The sequence below is a fragment of the Akebia trifoliata genome, chromosome 16 (assembly GCF_017979445.1).
Source record: "Akebia trifoliata isolate Shusen 1 chromosome 16, ASM1797944v1, whole genome shotgun sequence".
NCBI lineage: Eukaryota > Viridiplantae > Streptophyta > Magnoliopsida > Ranunculales > Lardizabalaceae > Akebia > Akebia trifoliata.
Window position 1 is genome coordinate 29,839,415 of NC_141390.1, and position 17,016 is coordinate 29,856,430.

The window sequence follows — 17,016 nt, forward strand, 5'->3', positions numbered from 1 at the left end:
GAGAGCGCTTAACATGCTAATCATCATCATCAAAGCCTTGTTTAAAGATTTGGGTTCGGCTAAATGAATCTCGTTCTTCCATTCTAGTCTCTCCAAAGTCACGTCTTTTATCATTAAGAGTGTGTTCTTGTCACCATCCATGTTCTTTTGGGTTTCCTTGTTTCTCTTTTAGAACTTTCAACTTGAATATTTTTTCAGTACTTAATCTGTGCTAATTAATGTGATTAAAAGTGCGGAAATCCTTTTAATATATATTATACTATTTTTTATTTTTATTTTATAACTGTACATTATACTATGTTTTGCATCTATCAAGACGATATCAGGCTAGGAGGTGACATTTTTTAGATGATGAATACTAGCCACATTGGTTTTACAAACAAAAAAGGTGTTTTAGACATTTCCCTCCACATTGTGGCAAATGTTTGAGATATCCAGTGTTTTCAAATTGATGAAATACCTCCTTATTCCCCGTCTACCCTGGCAGATTAACAATATGACTTTCCTTGTCTTCGCCCTTTGATGAGGTGGCATTATGTTAGGTACACCGTTAAATTGAAAAAAAAATAAGTATTTTACAAATACCCTCCTGTTAAATTGGTGGTAATAGGATTACCCCCTTGCAAAATGTAAGATTAGGTTTACCCCCTTATTGTAAGTCGACACTTTTCTTGATAATTTAACGGTGAAATTTTGATTTAGTAATTTAAGTATCTGAAAGAAAGAATTTTTTTTTTTCATAATTTCACTGTCAAATCATCAAGAAAATGCAACTTTAACTTATGGTCAAAAGGGTTTAGCCTAATTTTACATTTTGCAAGAGGATAACCCTAATATCACCAATTTAACAGGGGTATTTCTAAAATACCCTTTGAAAAAATGGGATTATCTCAAATATTCACCAAAAACTTACTTCTGTTTATATTACCCTTAAAAACGATTATAATGAGATTGCACTTGTTATAATGCTTGATGGGGGGGAGTGCTAATATAATTTCTGCTTACGACCCTGAAGTTTTTTTTGAGGCCTTTGTCCCTTTTGTCCAACTCTGGAGAAAAAAAAAACACACACACACACACACAACGTGGGATTTGCATGTGGTATAAACAGGGCAGAGCCAAGATTTTGCCCATGAGGTGGGGGCAGTGAGTAGAAATATTTTAGTGAGTACAATTAAGGATATAAAAAAAATAATTGTGGGGACAACTAAGAGTATTTTTTTTTTTGTGGGGGCACCAGTGGCAGATTTGTTTTATCTGTCGCTAAAATTTGTTGCAATAACTCATTAATTCATAGACTTTGAAATTTCTTGTGGGGGCAAGTACCCCCACTGTAAATCCACCCTGGGGGTGTAAAGTTGGCATTTTATTTTCAACCATGATCAAACACTTCTTTGAAGTGATCACCCATGATTCGAGTCGATTCAAGGTCAAATATGGATCTGTTCATATAACCCTCTAGATCGAAATTATATATTGCTTTGAAAATTATATTTTTCAATTTTTTCAAAATATTCTTTTCTACTGCTTTAATATAACATTAATTGTTATAAAATAAAATGATTACAATGTAAAATATAGAATAATATAGCAATTAACAAACTAAGTATGGAAGAAAAAATGTTATATCATCCAAAAGTACCAAATCCGACCCATACAAGCAATTCAGTCGGGTTGGATCTGGATTAAGTGAAATCAAAGTGATTAGGATATTGGTTTATCTAGTATGACCTGAGTCAAATATGGATTCAGATCAGATAAAGAAATTTGGATCTGAAGCCGAATCCGACCCATTTTAAGCCTTTCATGCACTAATGGTGGTGGTCCACTCCTTTATAGTAAAATCCAATGGCTTTTCGGACCATGGCGGACACTCCATGTCCAACGGACTGTTGGGAAGGTAAAATCCTACGATTCAGTGGTTCCTAGGAAATGCCTTTCCATCTAAGTGGTTCGTTTGACGATCAACGTCCAACGTTGTTGTAAACTAAAGTTTTCCAAATTTTGAATGCCGGATTCGAAAAGTTCATTAAATCGGGTGTATAATTAAAATTGACCGTTACGAAAGCTAGCGTTACTTTCCCACTTTTCAAAATTTTAATTTAAAATTTAAAAAGAGCGTCCAAGCCACAAAACCCTACAACTCTCGATCGCTCTCAGCACCTTTAAATGAAATAAAATTTGGTCCTCTCACTCTCTCTCTATCTCACTCTCTACCTTAACCAAAGAGAAGACGAAGAAGAAGAAATGGCTCTCAGGTCTCTTGATAACGCTCTTCCAACTACACCCGAAAGGCCCAAAAAGCTTGCAAAGGTTGCGATTTTGATCCAAAATCCTTCAGATATCAGTGTTAATGATGAAAACAAGGTCCCGCTTCCAATATCTGGAGATCCATCGATCGATTATGTTTCTTCTCAGGATCTCAAACCAATAATCGATCCAGAAACCAACATCCAAGTAATCTCTCTCTCTCTATGAAATTTTAATTTTTTAAGTTATTTATACGTTCTGAATAAATTTATTAAAGAAATAAATTAAAATAAAAACACAAAATTCTCCTTTTTGTTGTTGTTATTGTTAAATTCTTACTTTTTCGTGTAAATCAGGACTTAATGGAGGGATTGGATTCGAAGGATTGGATGCAAGTCTGTGAATCACTGAATAAAGCTAGGCAATTCGCATTGTATCACTCCACTCTTTTGCTTCCTATCTTGTGAGGGATTTTTTTTTTTTTTTTTTGTTCATAAATATTGTTTTTCTTCTTCATTTTCAAAATATAATAATAATAATAGTTTTTTTAATAATGGGGTTTGCTAATGTGTGTCGCATCGTACAGGGATAAACTTATGTTGGTATTAGTGAAAGCTATCAAGAATCCAAGAAGTGCTTTATGTAAGACGTCTATCATGGCTACTGCTGATATCTTCAACACTTTTGGCCACAATTTGCTTGAATCATCCTCCACATCTGATGCCTTTGATCAGCTAGTAAGATTTTCCCCAACTTAATCTTGAAGCTATGTGTGAAGTTGGATCTTGGTTCCATCAATGATGTTGGCCCCACATCAGAAAAATAATAGTGAGCAAAAATAAAGAAAAAATAGATTTTTCCCAAAATGTGGGCAACTTATGTCCAAATTCCGATTTTGGTACACTGTTCATTTTTATTCCCGAACAGATGCATTTTGAGTGAATTCATCACTTTTATAATCAATGAATTCGCTGGTATATTTATGAATTCGTAGATATTAAAAATGACAATCTCACGAGTTTATAGTTTGTAAAAATGATGAAGGCATGTTTTGGGAATTAGAATGGTCAGTGTACCTAACTCGGAATTTCGTCATATACAACTCAAGAAATGGAGATTCATCCAAGAAAATAAGTGCATGATTGAGAATAAGTAAAAGTTGGGGTTCCAATCTTGGTTTCAAAACTCGTCCGAGATCGAGGCGTATTGCCCGAGTCATCTTGGTATCAGATATGAATAAGATTGTCAAGTCCAATTTTAAAAAGAGATTTAATACCTCACGTTCATTTTTCAAATTTTTGAACGAGAGAAAACTTTTGCGAGATGACTCGGTATCTAACATGGATGAGACGAGATATGAAACCGAGTTTTAAAACCATGGTTCTAATGGAAGCTCTCTCAATTTTTCTATTTTTTGGTTTTAGGATTTTACATTAGCCTAATCATAATTGTAAACAACTACTGAAAATGTTTAAACCAGTGTTATAATCTTTTGTAATGTTGAGATTATAATTTGTACCAACTTCTGGTTTCGATATATTGTTTATTTTAATTCCCAAACACATGCATGAATCATTTTTCAGCGAGTTTGTTGGTACGTATTTTCAATTTAAAGTGATCAATTCAATGGTATTAAAGTGACGATTTCATAGATAAATTTAAAAACAAATATCCTTATTTTTTAATGGCGAATTTGTTGGTAATTTATTAGCCAGTTCGTCATTTTAAATTAAAAATAACTACTAATAAATTCGCTGAAATTTTATTAATATGAACAGCAAATTTTTTTATATATTTTTTTATCCAAATTTTGATTTAGTAATTTAAGTATTTGAAGTGCATTTTGAAAAAAATAAGTCAAAATTTCACTGTTAAATCATCACGAAACAGAAGATTGACTTACGGTCAAGGGAGGTAAGCTAAAACTCATGATTAACGGCTTGGATTGTGCAATTGTACAGTTGTTGCAGCTTTTGCTAAAAGCGTCCCAGGATAAGCGATTCGTGTGCGAAGAAGCAGACAAGGCACTACAAGCAATGGTGGGGTCCATGCCTCCTCTTCCTTTGCTACATAAGCTCCGTACGTACGTTAGCCACGCCAATTTTAGAGTCAGATCCAAATCTGCTGTTTCCATCTCCCGTTGCATCTCCAAGATGGTAAAAATTATAACTTTTATCTGCATTTCTGTTAGGTACCCATTCTGGTAAAATAAATACCAAAATGGGAATGACTCTTTTGGTGAATATTTTTAAAATATGGCTAGCCAAGCAGGCTGTAGTGGATGGGGTCGATTTGGGCATCATAGCGGATCGGGCTTTAATGAATTGGGTTTTGTTGGATCTCAATATTAAGATCCAAACCCAATACAATAACAATTATTGAATCAGGAGCTCAGATTGGACCCAACCTGATTTGATGTATAAAATCTAAATAAATTTCATATATATATAATCTTATCCGAACGGGATCCAATAAGATATCCAATCGGAACCTTATGGAATCTAAATCATTGATCCAGACCCGAAGTTACTGGATTGAAATGAATTGGATTTCGGGTCTGATCCAATCCATTGACAGCCAAGCTGGGTCAGTAATTTTTGGCTTGTACATTACCGTTTTGGTACTTTATCTAAAGTCCTTTCTCATACCATATATACTTCCTTTCAATTTCAGGGGTTAGAAGAGATGAAGGAATTTGGATTGGTTTTGCTTATTCAAATCACAGCAGATTTGTTGAATGATAGGCTTCCTGAGGCACGAGAAGCAGCTCGGAGCACTGTTACATTGATTTATGAAGCATTTATAAGTGACGAGGAACATAAGAATTCGGAATTATCTTCTATGGAGTCGTGGCTGAACTTCTGCTCTTCTAATTTACCACCCATTCAAGCCCAATCCTTGGTTAAGATAATTCCTTCTTAGTGTTATTGTGGTTGTGATGGTGACACCATATAAGAACAGTACGAGCAGTTTATTTGGTTCATGTAAATGCTGATTTATATGACTCCAAATGAACAAAAATATGTTTTTTTCTTAAGTATATATATATAACCTTGGAATAACAGAGAGGAGTCTATTTTTTTAATTGCTTCTCTCTTACCTTTCTTTTTGTTGAATTTATGTATTGTGCCCGAACTATCACAATGGATCATATTGTTGAGTTCAGTCCCACATTGGACACTCATTACCTTGTGCTTCTTCACTCATAGTCAATTGATTTTGAGTTGGACCCCAATTTATGTATTGTGTTTGAACTATTACAATTGATCATATTGTTGAGTTTAGTTCCACATTGGACACTCATTGCCTTCTCTTTCTCTCGTTTTTTCTCTCTCCTTATAAGTTCTTGGGCTTCTCCACTCATTGCCAATTGGTTGAGTTAAACCCCAAACTTATCACATATTAACGAGGAAATTACTTGAATCTGTTGAGTTTAGTTCCACATTGGACACTAATTGTTTTGTCTCTCTCCTTATAAGCTCTTGAGCCTCTTCACTCATCGGTTAATTGATTTTGAGTTGGACCCCCAAACTTATCATGCTATTGAGTGGGTCTTTCTGTCCTCTATGTCATCCAATTCATATCTTCACATGCTTTGGCCCAGTTTGGATCACACTAGTAGGGGTGTGTGTTGAGTTTAATCTCATATCAAATACTTATTGCCTTGTCTCTTTCCTTATAAGCTCTTAGGCCTGCCTCTCTACTCATAGCTAATAGGTTTTGAGTTGGATCTCCAAACATATTAGAACCACCCATTAAAGGGGATACTTACTTGACCAATTTTGCAAAATTCCCAAGGACATAATTTCTCAATCTCACCTTAAATAATTAAATACCAAACAATCAAGACCATTAAAAATCAAGGTCATTTTTTCTCAATATTTAACTCAAATCTCTCCATGGGGGAACATGATTTTTCAATTGTGCTTCCAATATCATAAGTTGCACTAAAAAATGAAGACACATTTCTCAAACGTAGAACAAGCAATACAAACAAAGCAAGCCTTCCTACTCAGAAAACAAAAATATCCTTTCAATCAATAAACTTGGAAACTAGTGAGAAGAATCCAATCATCAACCATACGATGAGAAGAGACCCATCATCAACTATAGGGCACATTGTTTGACAACTATTTATCTCATCAAATCACTCACATAACATATTTTGCAACATTAGTAAACAGGTTGATCAACCCTCATCTTCCCATAAATTTTGATCGCTAATGCAAACAAAGCACTCAAAGACTTTGAAGGATGGTTTTTCAAGGATTTTGCATTCAAGTGGGAAGAGATATATTCTCTTCTAAACTTTGTGAGAGTTGTAATTTGTTATATTATGTATCTTATTTAGAAATAATAAATTTTTAAAAGAGAGTTCATTTTAAGCTCCAACAGATGATTTATTTGAAAAATTAAAGAACTTTATATAACATGTATTAATTTTGAAATAAAATAATACCCTAAATTATCAATGGTATAGAAAGAATTGACAAAATAAATCCGAGTACTCACGGGTACCCATTGGATAGAACTTAACGATTCTGATTTTGATTCCTCTCGGTTTAATTTCATTTTTGACCTGATTCTAATTTATTCTAATAAAAAAGGAATTGAAATTGGGGTTTTCGCTTGAATGGGTACTCATTGACATTCCTACTCCAATTTATGTTAAGTAACAAATTAATGCATCATTTGAATTTTATGACGTGGATCTCCACTCCGAGGTTTGTTGTGTAACAAACTTGATAAAGTAAGGTTCACTTGGAGTTGTCAGAACTTTAAGGGAGTTTTTGTAATAAAAATGAAACAATTAGGTCTGTTGGGTAAATATCTTATAAATTATGAGAATTACTATTGACACTAACTTTTAATTATTACACCCCAATTAAAAATAAAGAAAATAAATGAATTGAGAACAAGTAAAATTTGGGATGACAATAAAATTCTTTGTTTTTTGTTTTTTTTTTTTTTGAATCGTGTTGGAATGACCTCAAGCTGAAACCTCATATCATACTTTTCAACGTGAAAGCGCATAGGAACCATAGATGCTTTTTCACTCGTATCTCGATGAAAGCATCTATGATTGCCATACACTTTCACGTCAAGAAGTGTGATATGAGGTTCTAATCTGAGGTCATTTCATTATTATTCTTTTATTCTTTTTTATTTATTTTAGATTTTCATTTTTTGGTTTATGATTTTATACGAGCTTAATCATAATTGTAAGCAGAAATTATTTGAATTTTTGTAATATTGAGATTATAAGTTGAGCCAAACCTTTGTAATATTTGAAGAGTGTATTTCAATTTCTAATTGGATTATGCAATAAAAGAATTTAAGAAATTAGGGTGTAATAAATAAAAGTTAGGGTGCCAATAGCAGCTCTTTAAATTATTTGTCTTCATTTTTATTGGGATAAATCCTCTCGTAAAGAGTTTTGGATTGCACCTCGAGACACCATTTGACCAAGAATTTTTTTTTTTACTTAAAAACCACTCCTATGTCCTATTTGGCTGTAATAAATAGAAGTGTGCCTTATCGAAATAATTGTCTAAGTAGAGAACAGAGAGAATCTCTAACCTCCATTAAAGAAGTTCGTCTCGAGGACTCCGATAATCCATCAATTAAATCCTGATCGTCGGTTTGTTGGACTTCTTCAGTCAAACAATATGGATGTTGATACAGCTCACCAGCACCATCTGATAGTAGAGGAAACTAAACTCACAAACGAAACGCCTTATAAGGCGAAGCGCGTCGCATCGCTGGATATCTTCAGAGGTCTTACTGTTGCGGTTAGTGTTTGGCTTGCTTCACGAACTTAATAATATCTAAATCAGTTGTGATAGATTAGGGTTTTGATGTTCTGAAGTTAATGGTAGATGATTGGTTACTGATCAGGTACTGATCGCTTATTTTGTAGATATTATTTGGTGAAAATCTGAAACAAATAAATAAAGGGGAAATTATGAACAGAGAGTTACTTTTTTTAATTAGGAGTGCTGATAGTGAACTAGAAAGTCTTCACTCGATCGATACTCGGCTGACGTGTTACGAATACAGTACCATTGATCTGTTTCCTCGGGATACATGAAATGTACATTTTTTTTTAATGAAGATTTGCATTGCGTACCCTAGGAAACAGATCAATGGATCCATGTCCGTGACACGTCAGCCGAGTATTGATCAAGTGAAGATTTTTTAGTTCCTATATGATCCTTCTTTAATTAATTATCAAGAAACTAGTAATTTAAAAAAAAAAAATCACTGAAAACGAATTAATTATAAAGAAAATAGTAATTTAAAAAAAAATTGTAAAACCGCTGGACTGTCCAGCGTTTGGAGTAACGATTTCCTGACGCTCCCCTCTATATACGCTCCCATTAGCCCCTGACGTGGCATGGGCCAAAACCATAGATCTCTTTCCTCGGATATACAACTGCACATAGTAAAAGGGATGTGCACTTGTGTATCTTGAGGAAAAATATCTATGGTTCTAGCCATGCCACATCAGAAGCATATGTCAGAGGTGACCTTAGAAAATCACTACACTTTAATATTTGAGTACTAAAGTAAGCCTAGTCTTATTAACTTGATTTCAAATCTTACGTTCAGCTCACCTTCTGGCATCCAAAAACATCAAATTCTATGGACTTCAAAGAAAATTAAAATTAAAAATGGTTATTTTTTGAGTCGTGCTGGGGGTGACACAGGATGATTTACTGTGATTCTCACAATTCTGACGTGGACATGCATACATAACCATATATGATTTTTCACGTATCGCGAGGAAACACATCTATGGTTATGTGCACATCCCACGTCAGACTTGTGAGAATCGCAGTAAATATTTTGTGTCATTTAGCATTTTCCTTATTTTTTTACAATTAAACTTTAATTTTAAATTTGGATTGCCAATTTGATATTTCTTTTGAACTCAACTACTAGTAAGATTTAAAATCTTAAATCTTACTAAGTTAGTAAAAGAAGTATTTTTCGACAATGCCCTTATCCCCTTACGTTGTTAGTTAAATTATTTGCAAAACGTAAAAAATTGGAAAGTCCAGAGTATTAAATTGTTTTTGGTAATTTTTATAAAATTATTATTATTTTTAATAATTAATTAAAAAATTAATCCTCTTTTAGTAAATTTAAACCAATTTTACATGATCTCCATCTTCGATAGGTGACATTATGGTCATTTTAACCTTATTCTTAAGGTAATTATTATTTTTTGAGTCTAGTTAGCCTTACCGAGTTGGAGCAATTCCAAGGGAAAACTCCATTTTGATATTCCATAATGGAGGATGTGAGCATTTTGGACATTTAGGTGTTTGCACTCCGACTCTATCTTCCAAAGTGGTGATTCATAAATATTTTAATATATTTTTTAACTCAATCCGAAATGAAAATCCTTCCAATTGTAAAAAATTTGGTTTATTTTAATACCATCTGTTTTACAACAATTAACTAAATGATTGCGTACATTGTAGATGATGATTTTGGTGGATGATGCCGGAGGAGAATGGCAGATGATCGGACATGCTCCGTGGAATGGATGCAATCTTGCTGACTTCGTGATGCCATTTTTTCTATTTATTGTTGGAATGTCCATCGCTCTCGCTTTCAAGGTTCATCTTTTTTATTTATTTATTGTTATTTGGCACCAATTTGACTCAGATGTATCATACAAGGTTAGGTTAGTAGATTGATTGATTCTTCATAATATCTATGTAGAGAATCTCAAACCGGCTTAATGGCATAAAAAAGGTGATTGTTAGGACAATCAAACTCATCTTCTGGGGCCTCATCCTACAAGGTTGGTTTTCCATTTAGTTGTAACTTAACACGGCCACACCATTGCACATTTTTCTAAAATAACACCTTGTGTGACATTACTATTTGTTGAGTTTAGTCCCACATCTGACACTCATTGCCTTGTCTCTCTCCTTATAAGCTCTTGGGCCTCTCCACTCATTGCCAATTGGTTTTGAGTTGGACCCCCAAATTTATCATGGTATCAAAGCGGGACTTTCTCTCCTCCACATCACCCAATTCATATCTCCACGTGCTTAGGCCCAGTCCAGCTCACATATGCAGGGGCGTGTTGAATTTAGTCCCACATCGGATACTCATTGCCTTGTCTCTCTCTCTCTCTTTATAAGTTCCTGGGTCTCCACTCATTGCCAATTGGCTTTGAGTTGGACCCCAAAATTTATCACTATTTGAAGAATAAATTGCATTAATTTTCATCTTTTCTTGTTTCAATATCATTTACAGGAAAGGTACTCTATCGATACATTCATGTGTAAAGTGGCCTCTTTATAAATCACATAGATGACATACTTGTTTATGATCAAAATGCCAAACTGTCCAAATTCTAGACCAGTTCATATAGTAGTTTGAGATGGAGGACCTTCTTTTTTTTGAATGGTCAAGGGGAAGGAAGCCGTTATTTAGATGAGATTGTTCTTTATGGATATAGTACATGATTTTTTATTTTTTATTTTTTAAGCCTTTGAAGCTACGTTTAATGCTTGATATCTGATTGCCTATATTATGTAGGAGGATACTCGCATGCTCCGGACAAGCTGACATATGGAGTTGACATGAAACAGATAAGGTGGTGTGGCATTCTCCAGGTGTGGTGGGACCGACATATTCCCATTATTGTAGAATTCAATAAGTCCTTTTAGTTTTTTTAAAAAATGGGTTTTTTGAAATGATGTAGTTTTCCATGTATAGAGGATTGCTCTTGCATATCTAGTGGTTGCACTTTTGGAGATCTCAACAAAAAGTGCACGACACAAGGATCTTTCACCTGGCCAATGGTCTATATTCAGGCTATACTGTTGGGAATGGTAAGTTATTTGAATTTGATATCTCAATTTGATTCTGTTTGTTGTATATCGGTAAAACAATTTTGAACAGTTTGCATTGTTTATTTTCTATTTGTAGGGTGGCGGGTGCATGTATTCTGGTTGTTTATTTGTCGGTCATTTATGGTGCTTATGTTCCCGATTGGCACTTTACTGTACACATCAAAGATAGCCCTGACAATGGAAAGGCTTTCACCGTAAGTATTTTTTGCTCATTCTCTCATGTGTCATTGAAATATAACGTTCTTTTTATACACAAGGATTAAATGTGTATCATCGTTTAAAATTTACGTATGTTTGCCCTTATTTATGAGAATCTATTTGTAGATGGTATAGCCATAGTCCACTATTAGACCTGACTCACTTAATGAAATTGTAGCTATTTGTTTGGGTTAAGACCCATTGCTCGGTTGGCTTGACACATTGCAAAGCAACTTCAAGATTGTGGGTTCAAGTCCAGCTTCCCATAAAAATTTAATGTATCCCAATTACTTTTTTATTGTAAAACCATGTTTACCGATAAAAAAAATGAAATCATATTTATTTGATTTTTTGCTGAAATCCCTCATTTTTGGAATTCATTTCGAATTTGGGAAATTTGGGAAGACCAATTTGGTCCATCTTATACAAAATTAGCAGCATGTCGACCATGTTAAGTGTATATTTTCCTCCACTCTCAGGTTTTTCATACCCCAGTTAAGCCCTGTGACCATTCATAGTTCTCCCCCTCTCCAACAGATCGGTTTTTTGGAGTAGTTGGTTGGCTAACATGGTATCAGAGCCCTAGGTTCTTATAGGTCGCGGGTTCGATTCTTTCCACCCTTATGGGTGAGTAGGAGTGTTGAGTGTCTATTTTCCTCCACTCTCGGGTTAGTCATACCCTCCTCTCCAACAGATTGGTCTTTAGGAGTAGTTGGTTGGTTAACAAAAGGCTAACGATTTTCGGACTTGGTTTTTTTCACTCGGTCTGCACTCAGTTGGGGCACAGATAGATCTTTTTAGTGGTGTAACCCAAAGAAAACAATCTATGGTTCTGTGCCCTTGCCGCGTCAGCCGAGTACAAACCGAGTCCGAAAATCACGGCCCTTAATAAAATTTAGTGTTTTTTACTTCCAGCTATGACAGAAACTGGTGATGACTTGAGTTGTTGATATTATGTTACTTACATGTAGACATTTGTAATCATGAAGTCCTTGTATCGCTCTAAATTTCAGGTAACTTGCGATGTAAGAGGAAAATTGGACCCCCCTTGTAATGCTGTAGGATATGTTGATAGAGCAGTATTAGGAATCAATCACATGTATCAACACCCTGCTTGGAGAAGATCTAAGGTGGGTATTTGGTGCAAAAAAAAAAAAATTAGCATCTTTGTTTGTTCCTTTTTCCCGTTGTTTTGTTTATGAGATCATTCATATGTGGTGTCATTTACCATTAATGGCAGTTGTTTGGGTTTCATCTTTTCTAAAGTTGTTGTGCAGGCTTGCACTGAAAAGTCCCCTTATGAGGGACCTCTTCGGAAGGATGCTCCGTCATGGTGTCACGCACCATTTGAACCAGAAGGAATTCTAAGGTCTGCTCTGCAATTAATATCAGAAAATCCTAACCTACCATTTGTAATTTAAAATATTGATTAAATGATTTTCTGAAGATTACATTGTAAAAAAGAATACTTTTGTAATTTTGAAAACTAAGCAACGTAATTATACAGCACAGTTGCAATTTTCTTTCCTTTTTTTGATACCAAAATTACCCTGATTGTATTAAATTTAAATATCTAAGGGGGGGGGGGGGGGGGGACACTTTTATGACCACTCAAATTTTGGTGTTGAACCACTTCTACTCTGCTTTCTCTCATTATAATAGTAAATATATATGGGACTGTGTCCTCATGCAGCTCGATTTCAGCTATCCTAAGTACGATCATCGGAGTGCATTATGGGCACGTACTCGTACATTTGAAGGTTAGTTCTGTTTTTCCATATTAATGATCTTTTTTCAAGACAGATTCTAATTCACTTCCATCCTATTTTGTTTTTGGCGAATTCTAGGGTCACTCGGATCGATTGAAACATTGGGTTGTCATGGGTCTTTCTCTCCTCATTTTGGGAATTGTCCTCCATTTCACACACGGTAAGAAGAAAAGGAATGAACGGTAGACACTGGTATCTGGTCTTGATTTCCGATCTTTAACGCTTCTCTTTGGTGCAGCAATTCCATTGAACAAACAGTTGTACAGCTTCAGCTACGTTTGTGTGACGGCGGGTGCAGCAGCATTGGTGTTCTCGGCCTTTTATGTTCTGGTATGCTTACCATTCATATCTAACACTTCTGTTAAAAACATGTCTCCTTTGAAAAAAAAGATGATCATGATCACAAATATTTGTTCTATCTACTTTTTTGTGGATTTTCTTAGAGGGTTGCTATTGGCACCCTAACTTTTACTTTTTACACTCCAAATAAAAATAAATTTATTAATTAAGTGAATGGTTGAGAATAAGTAAAAATTGGGGTGCCAATTGAAGCTCTTTCATTTTTATTTTTTTTGTTAGATTCTATTTTTTGGATTTAGGATTTCATATGGGCCTAGTCATAATTGTAAACAACTACCTGAATTTTTTTGAATGAGTGTTACAATGTTTTGTAACGTTTAGAATATAGTTTGAGCCAATCATTTGTTGGTGGTTCGTCTCGAGCACCTTGTATATTCTCGGTAATCATCCATGATTTACACATTGTTTTGCCAGGTTGACATTTGGGGGTTGCGCTATCTGTTTCTTCCATTGGAGTGGATCGGCATGAATGCAATGCTTGTTTACGTAATGGCAGCCGAAGGGATCTTTGCAGGATTCATTAATGGGTGGTATTATGATGACCCCCACAATACATTGGTAAGTTTCCATGTCTTACTCTTTTGTTTGGGTTACTTGAGGAGTGTTCGGTAATGGAACACAATTTATACTGCATTGATTTATACGGGATCCATGTGACATTTTTCTTGTCGCCCATAGGCGCTCTAAGAGGCCTTTTAAATGAAACCTAATGTTAGTTAAGTCACCTAAGAATCTAGGAGTTATACCCTTATAGGTTATTCTAGTGGAGACTTGGATCTCTCGTGCCTATCTTGGTTGGACCAAGCCATCTGGCTCCACTCGTGCAAGAACAGGGCTCTCTATTTAATCTTTCAGGAGCAAAGCAGTCAAAGAATGAACCAAAAGCAGATCTATTCTATACCCAATAAGTACCAATACACAATGGGGGTGATTAGTCCCATTTTCTATGAACCAATGCATATATATTTTTGTTCCTCGTTCGAACAGCTTGACCCATTCGTCAAAATTTTTCCATTAGTCATTTTGTATTCCTGTATGAACTTTCCAATCTATGGATAAGATCTGATATATGAAAATACTATAAAAACAATAAACCCATTGTTTCATTTTCACATCAAAATGATGTATAGTACTTACACTCCATTTTTTCCCTTTAATGGCCTATTAATTTCCCAAAGTACTTTTTGGCTTCTTGGAGATGACGGTGCAGTTTAGGTTAATGTATAGTGCGACTTGTTGCATATTGGGTCACATGAGATTTCCCTGTTCTATTCCCCAATTAGTGTTGACAAACCATTTACCCCAAAAGCTCGATTTGATGGGGAGAGGAGCAACTATGAATATAAGAGGGTCACGGGTCGAACTAGGACGCGATACGTGAGCACATGACACCCGGGAGCGGAGGCAGATAACACGACACTCAACACTCCACCTCACCCATAAGGGTGAAAAATTCCTTTGAGGAGACTTGAACCCGTGACCTATACGAACTTAGAGCTCTGATACCACGTTGACAAGTCCTATGCTTCGCCCACGTTCATGAATGAGATGAGAGGAATTCACCAACTCTGAGAAAGAAATGATGGCACAAGATTTCTCCCTATACCTCTCTTAGAAGTTAGACCTCCCAAATCCTGAAACTCTATTTTCCCTGATTGATTTCACGCCCCTTTAATCCTAAAATGAGTCACATTACGTATCTATACCCCAAAACCAAAAGTATGAAAAATTCCCTAGGTTTCGACATGAAATTCTAACTGTTGGGTATAAGTGTATATTACATCCTTGGCGATCAGTCACCAACTAAATTCAAGATATCTATCATGACACGTCTCTACTACACCTATGATGCACATTGTCAATCACTCAATCCAATAACACACATCCTTTGGACAGTCGAAGGAAATCAAGTGTAATCGTCTTCAACAAGTACATTAATTAAACATCTTGGACCATACCATTGAATTTATTTACAGGGTGGGATCCATTAACTATATGGTCAAGAGCTTCACTTGATCAATTGTGAACCAATGATTCCTCCATTTATTTGTTCTTCACTTTGGCAGTTCGACACCAAAATATTTATTAATGATGCAAATCAATTTACTTTCAGATTTATTGGATTCAAAAGCATGTCTTCATCAAAGTGTGGCATTCGCGAAAGGTAGGTATTCTCCTATATGTTATCTTTGCAGAGATCCTATTCTGGGGTCTTGTCGCAGGCGTTTTGCATTGGCTTGGTATTTATTGGAAGCTTTAGTAAACCACATATCAGGTGTTTTCTCAACTTAGTAATATTAACTTAACCAAAGCTGTATATATACTTCTACAGATTAATATACTCAAATCTCTCTTTATGCTGAGATCAAACAAATAGAAGTTGTAGGTATATTTCAAGACATATATGGTAGCTAATATCTTTGAAAATCAGTCAGTTTTTCTTTTAATTCAGTTAAACTAAATGGGATTCATTATTTTCTATTATAGTAGAACAAATGTTGAGATGTAAAATGGTATTTAGTGTCATTTAATTAACCATTTTCTTTTTTTTGCTAGGCGTGGAGATTAGTTACTGGTAATTAGTAGATAAAATGTTGCATTGTTTTTTCTATAAGAATAATGATTTTTTGACGCCCCCATACACCCCTTGACATGGCATGTGTTAGAACCATAGATTCTTTCCTCAGGATACACAACGACACATATTTATGGGGATGTACAGTTGTGTATACCGAGGGATTAAAAATATCTATGATTCTAGCCCATGCCATGCCAGAGGGCGTATATCAGAGGGGGCGTCAGAAAATCACTACTCTTTCTATAATCATGGTTTCCCAAATAAAAAAGAGAGGCATTAGAGATGTGCCCATGTCTTATCGGGTAAGAGCCAAAATTTATTCAAATACCACAACTTGGATTTTAGCATTTTCATCGAGGACTTGCGACAATTGTTTTAAACCAAGTGATTCAACTCAAAACTCAACTGATTTTGTTGAATTTTGGTCTGGCATTAAAACTTTATCAACCTTGCATTTTTCAATCCATGGCAAATATTTATGTCATTTTTTGCTAAATTAGGTATAGTCCTTCAACTTTTTTGTGAATGTTTGAGATGTCCTTGCATTCTTAATCTAATGTCATGGTCTTTTATGAGAGACTAATTGAAATACACTTTTCTTCAAATGGATTCCAAATTATCTTACTATGACTAAGAGAGTCAATTTTACTTTTATTTTGTTAATTATCATTATAAAATTTATTTTCTGATTATATACTAATATCTTAATTCAATTGATGCTATTTTTAACCCGAAGACTCATCATCCTTTGAGGTCAAGTACTCCACCAAACAAGTCCTTGGAAATTTATTTTCCTAGAAAAAATCCCCAAATTTTTTTTCTTCCTACCCAAAATAGCCTCAAATGCTTATTTCGAAGGCGTATTTGATGAAATAATCTCTTTTTTAGAGCAAAAATTGAGAGATATATGTGGTTCTATTTTGAGATGTTGGAGCTGTTTCTTTGGAATATAAATACTTGATAATTTTTTATTGATAAAAAT

At 34.8% G+C, this 17,016-nt stretch overlaps 2 protein-coding genes across 2 annotated transcripts; both read left to right on the forward strand.

Annotated features, from left to right (window-relative positions):
- Window positions 1–1,383: 1,383 nt before the first annotated feature.
- On the forward strand, window positions 1,384–5,349 carry LOC147383404 (ARM repeat superfamily protein). The gene is made up of 5 exons (XM_086427522.1): window positions 1,384–2,457; window positions 2,607–2,713; window positions 2,837–2,987; window positions 4,212–4,406; window positions 4,924–5,349. The coding sequence occupies exons 1-5, from the start codon at window positions 2,248–2,250 to the stop codon at window positions 5,170–5,172; spliced, it is 912 nt and encodes a 303-aa protein (XP_086283648.1). The 5' UTR covers window positions 1,384–2,247; the 3' UTR covers window positions 5,173–5,349.
- Window positions 5,350–7,760: 2,411 nt separating this feature from the next.
- LOC147383405 (heparan-alpha-glucosaminide N-acetyltransferase-like protein (DUF1624)) lies at window positions 7,761–15,886 on the forward strand. Its single transcript, XM_086427520.1, has 13 exons — window positions 7,761–8,042; window positions 9,741–9,878; window positions 9,985–10,066; window positions 10,813–10,889; window positions 10,993–11,108; window positions 11,206–11,323; window positions 12,341–12,457; window positions 12,605–12,696; window positions 13,021–13,087; window positions 13,175–13,256; window positions 13,335–13,426; window positions 13,871–14,014; window positions 15,570–15,886. Exons 1-13 carry the CDS (start codon window positions 7,920–7,922, stop codon window positions 15,714–15,716), a joined length of 1,395 nt encoding a protein of 464 aa, XP_086283646.1. The 5' UTR covers window positions 7,761–7,919; the 3' UTR covers window positions 15,717–15,886.
- Window positions 15,887–17,016: the final 1,130 nt, after the last annotated feature.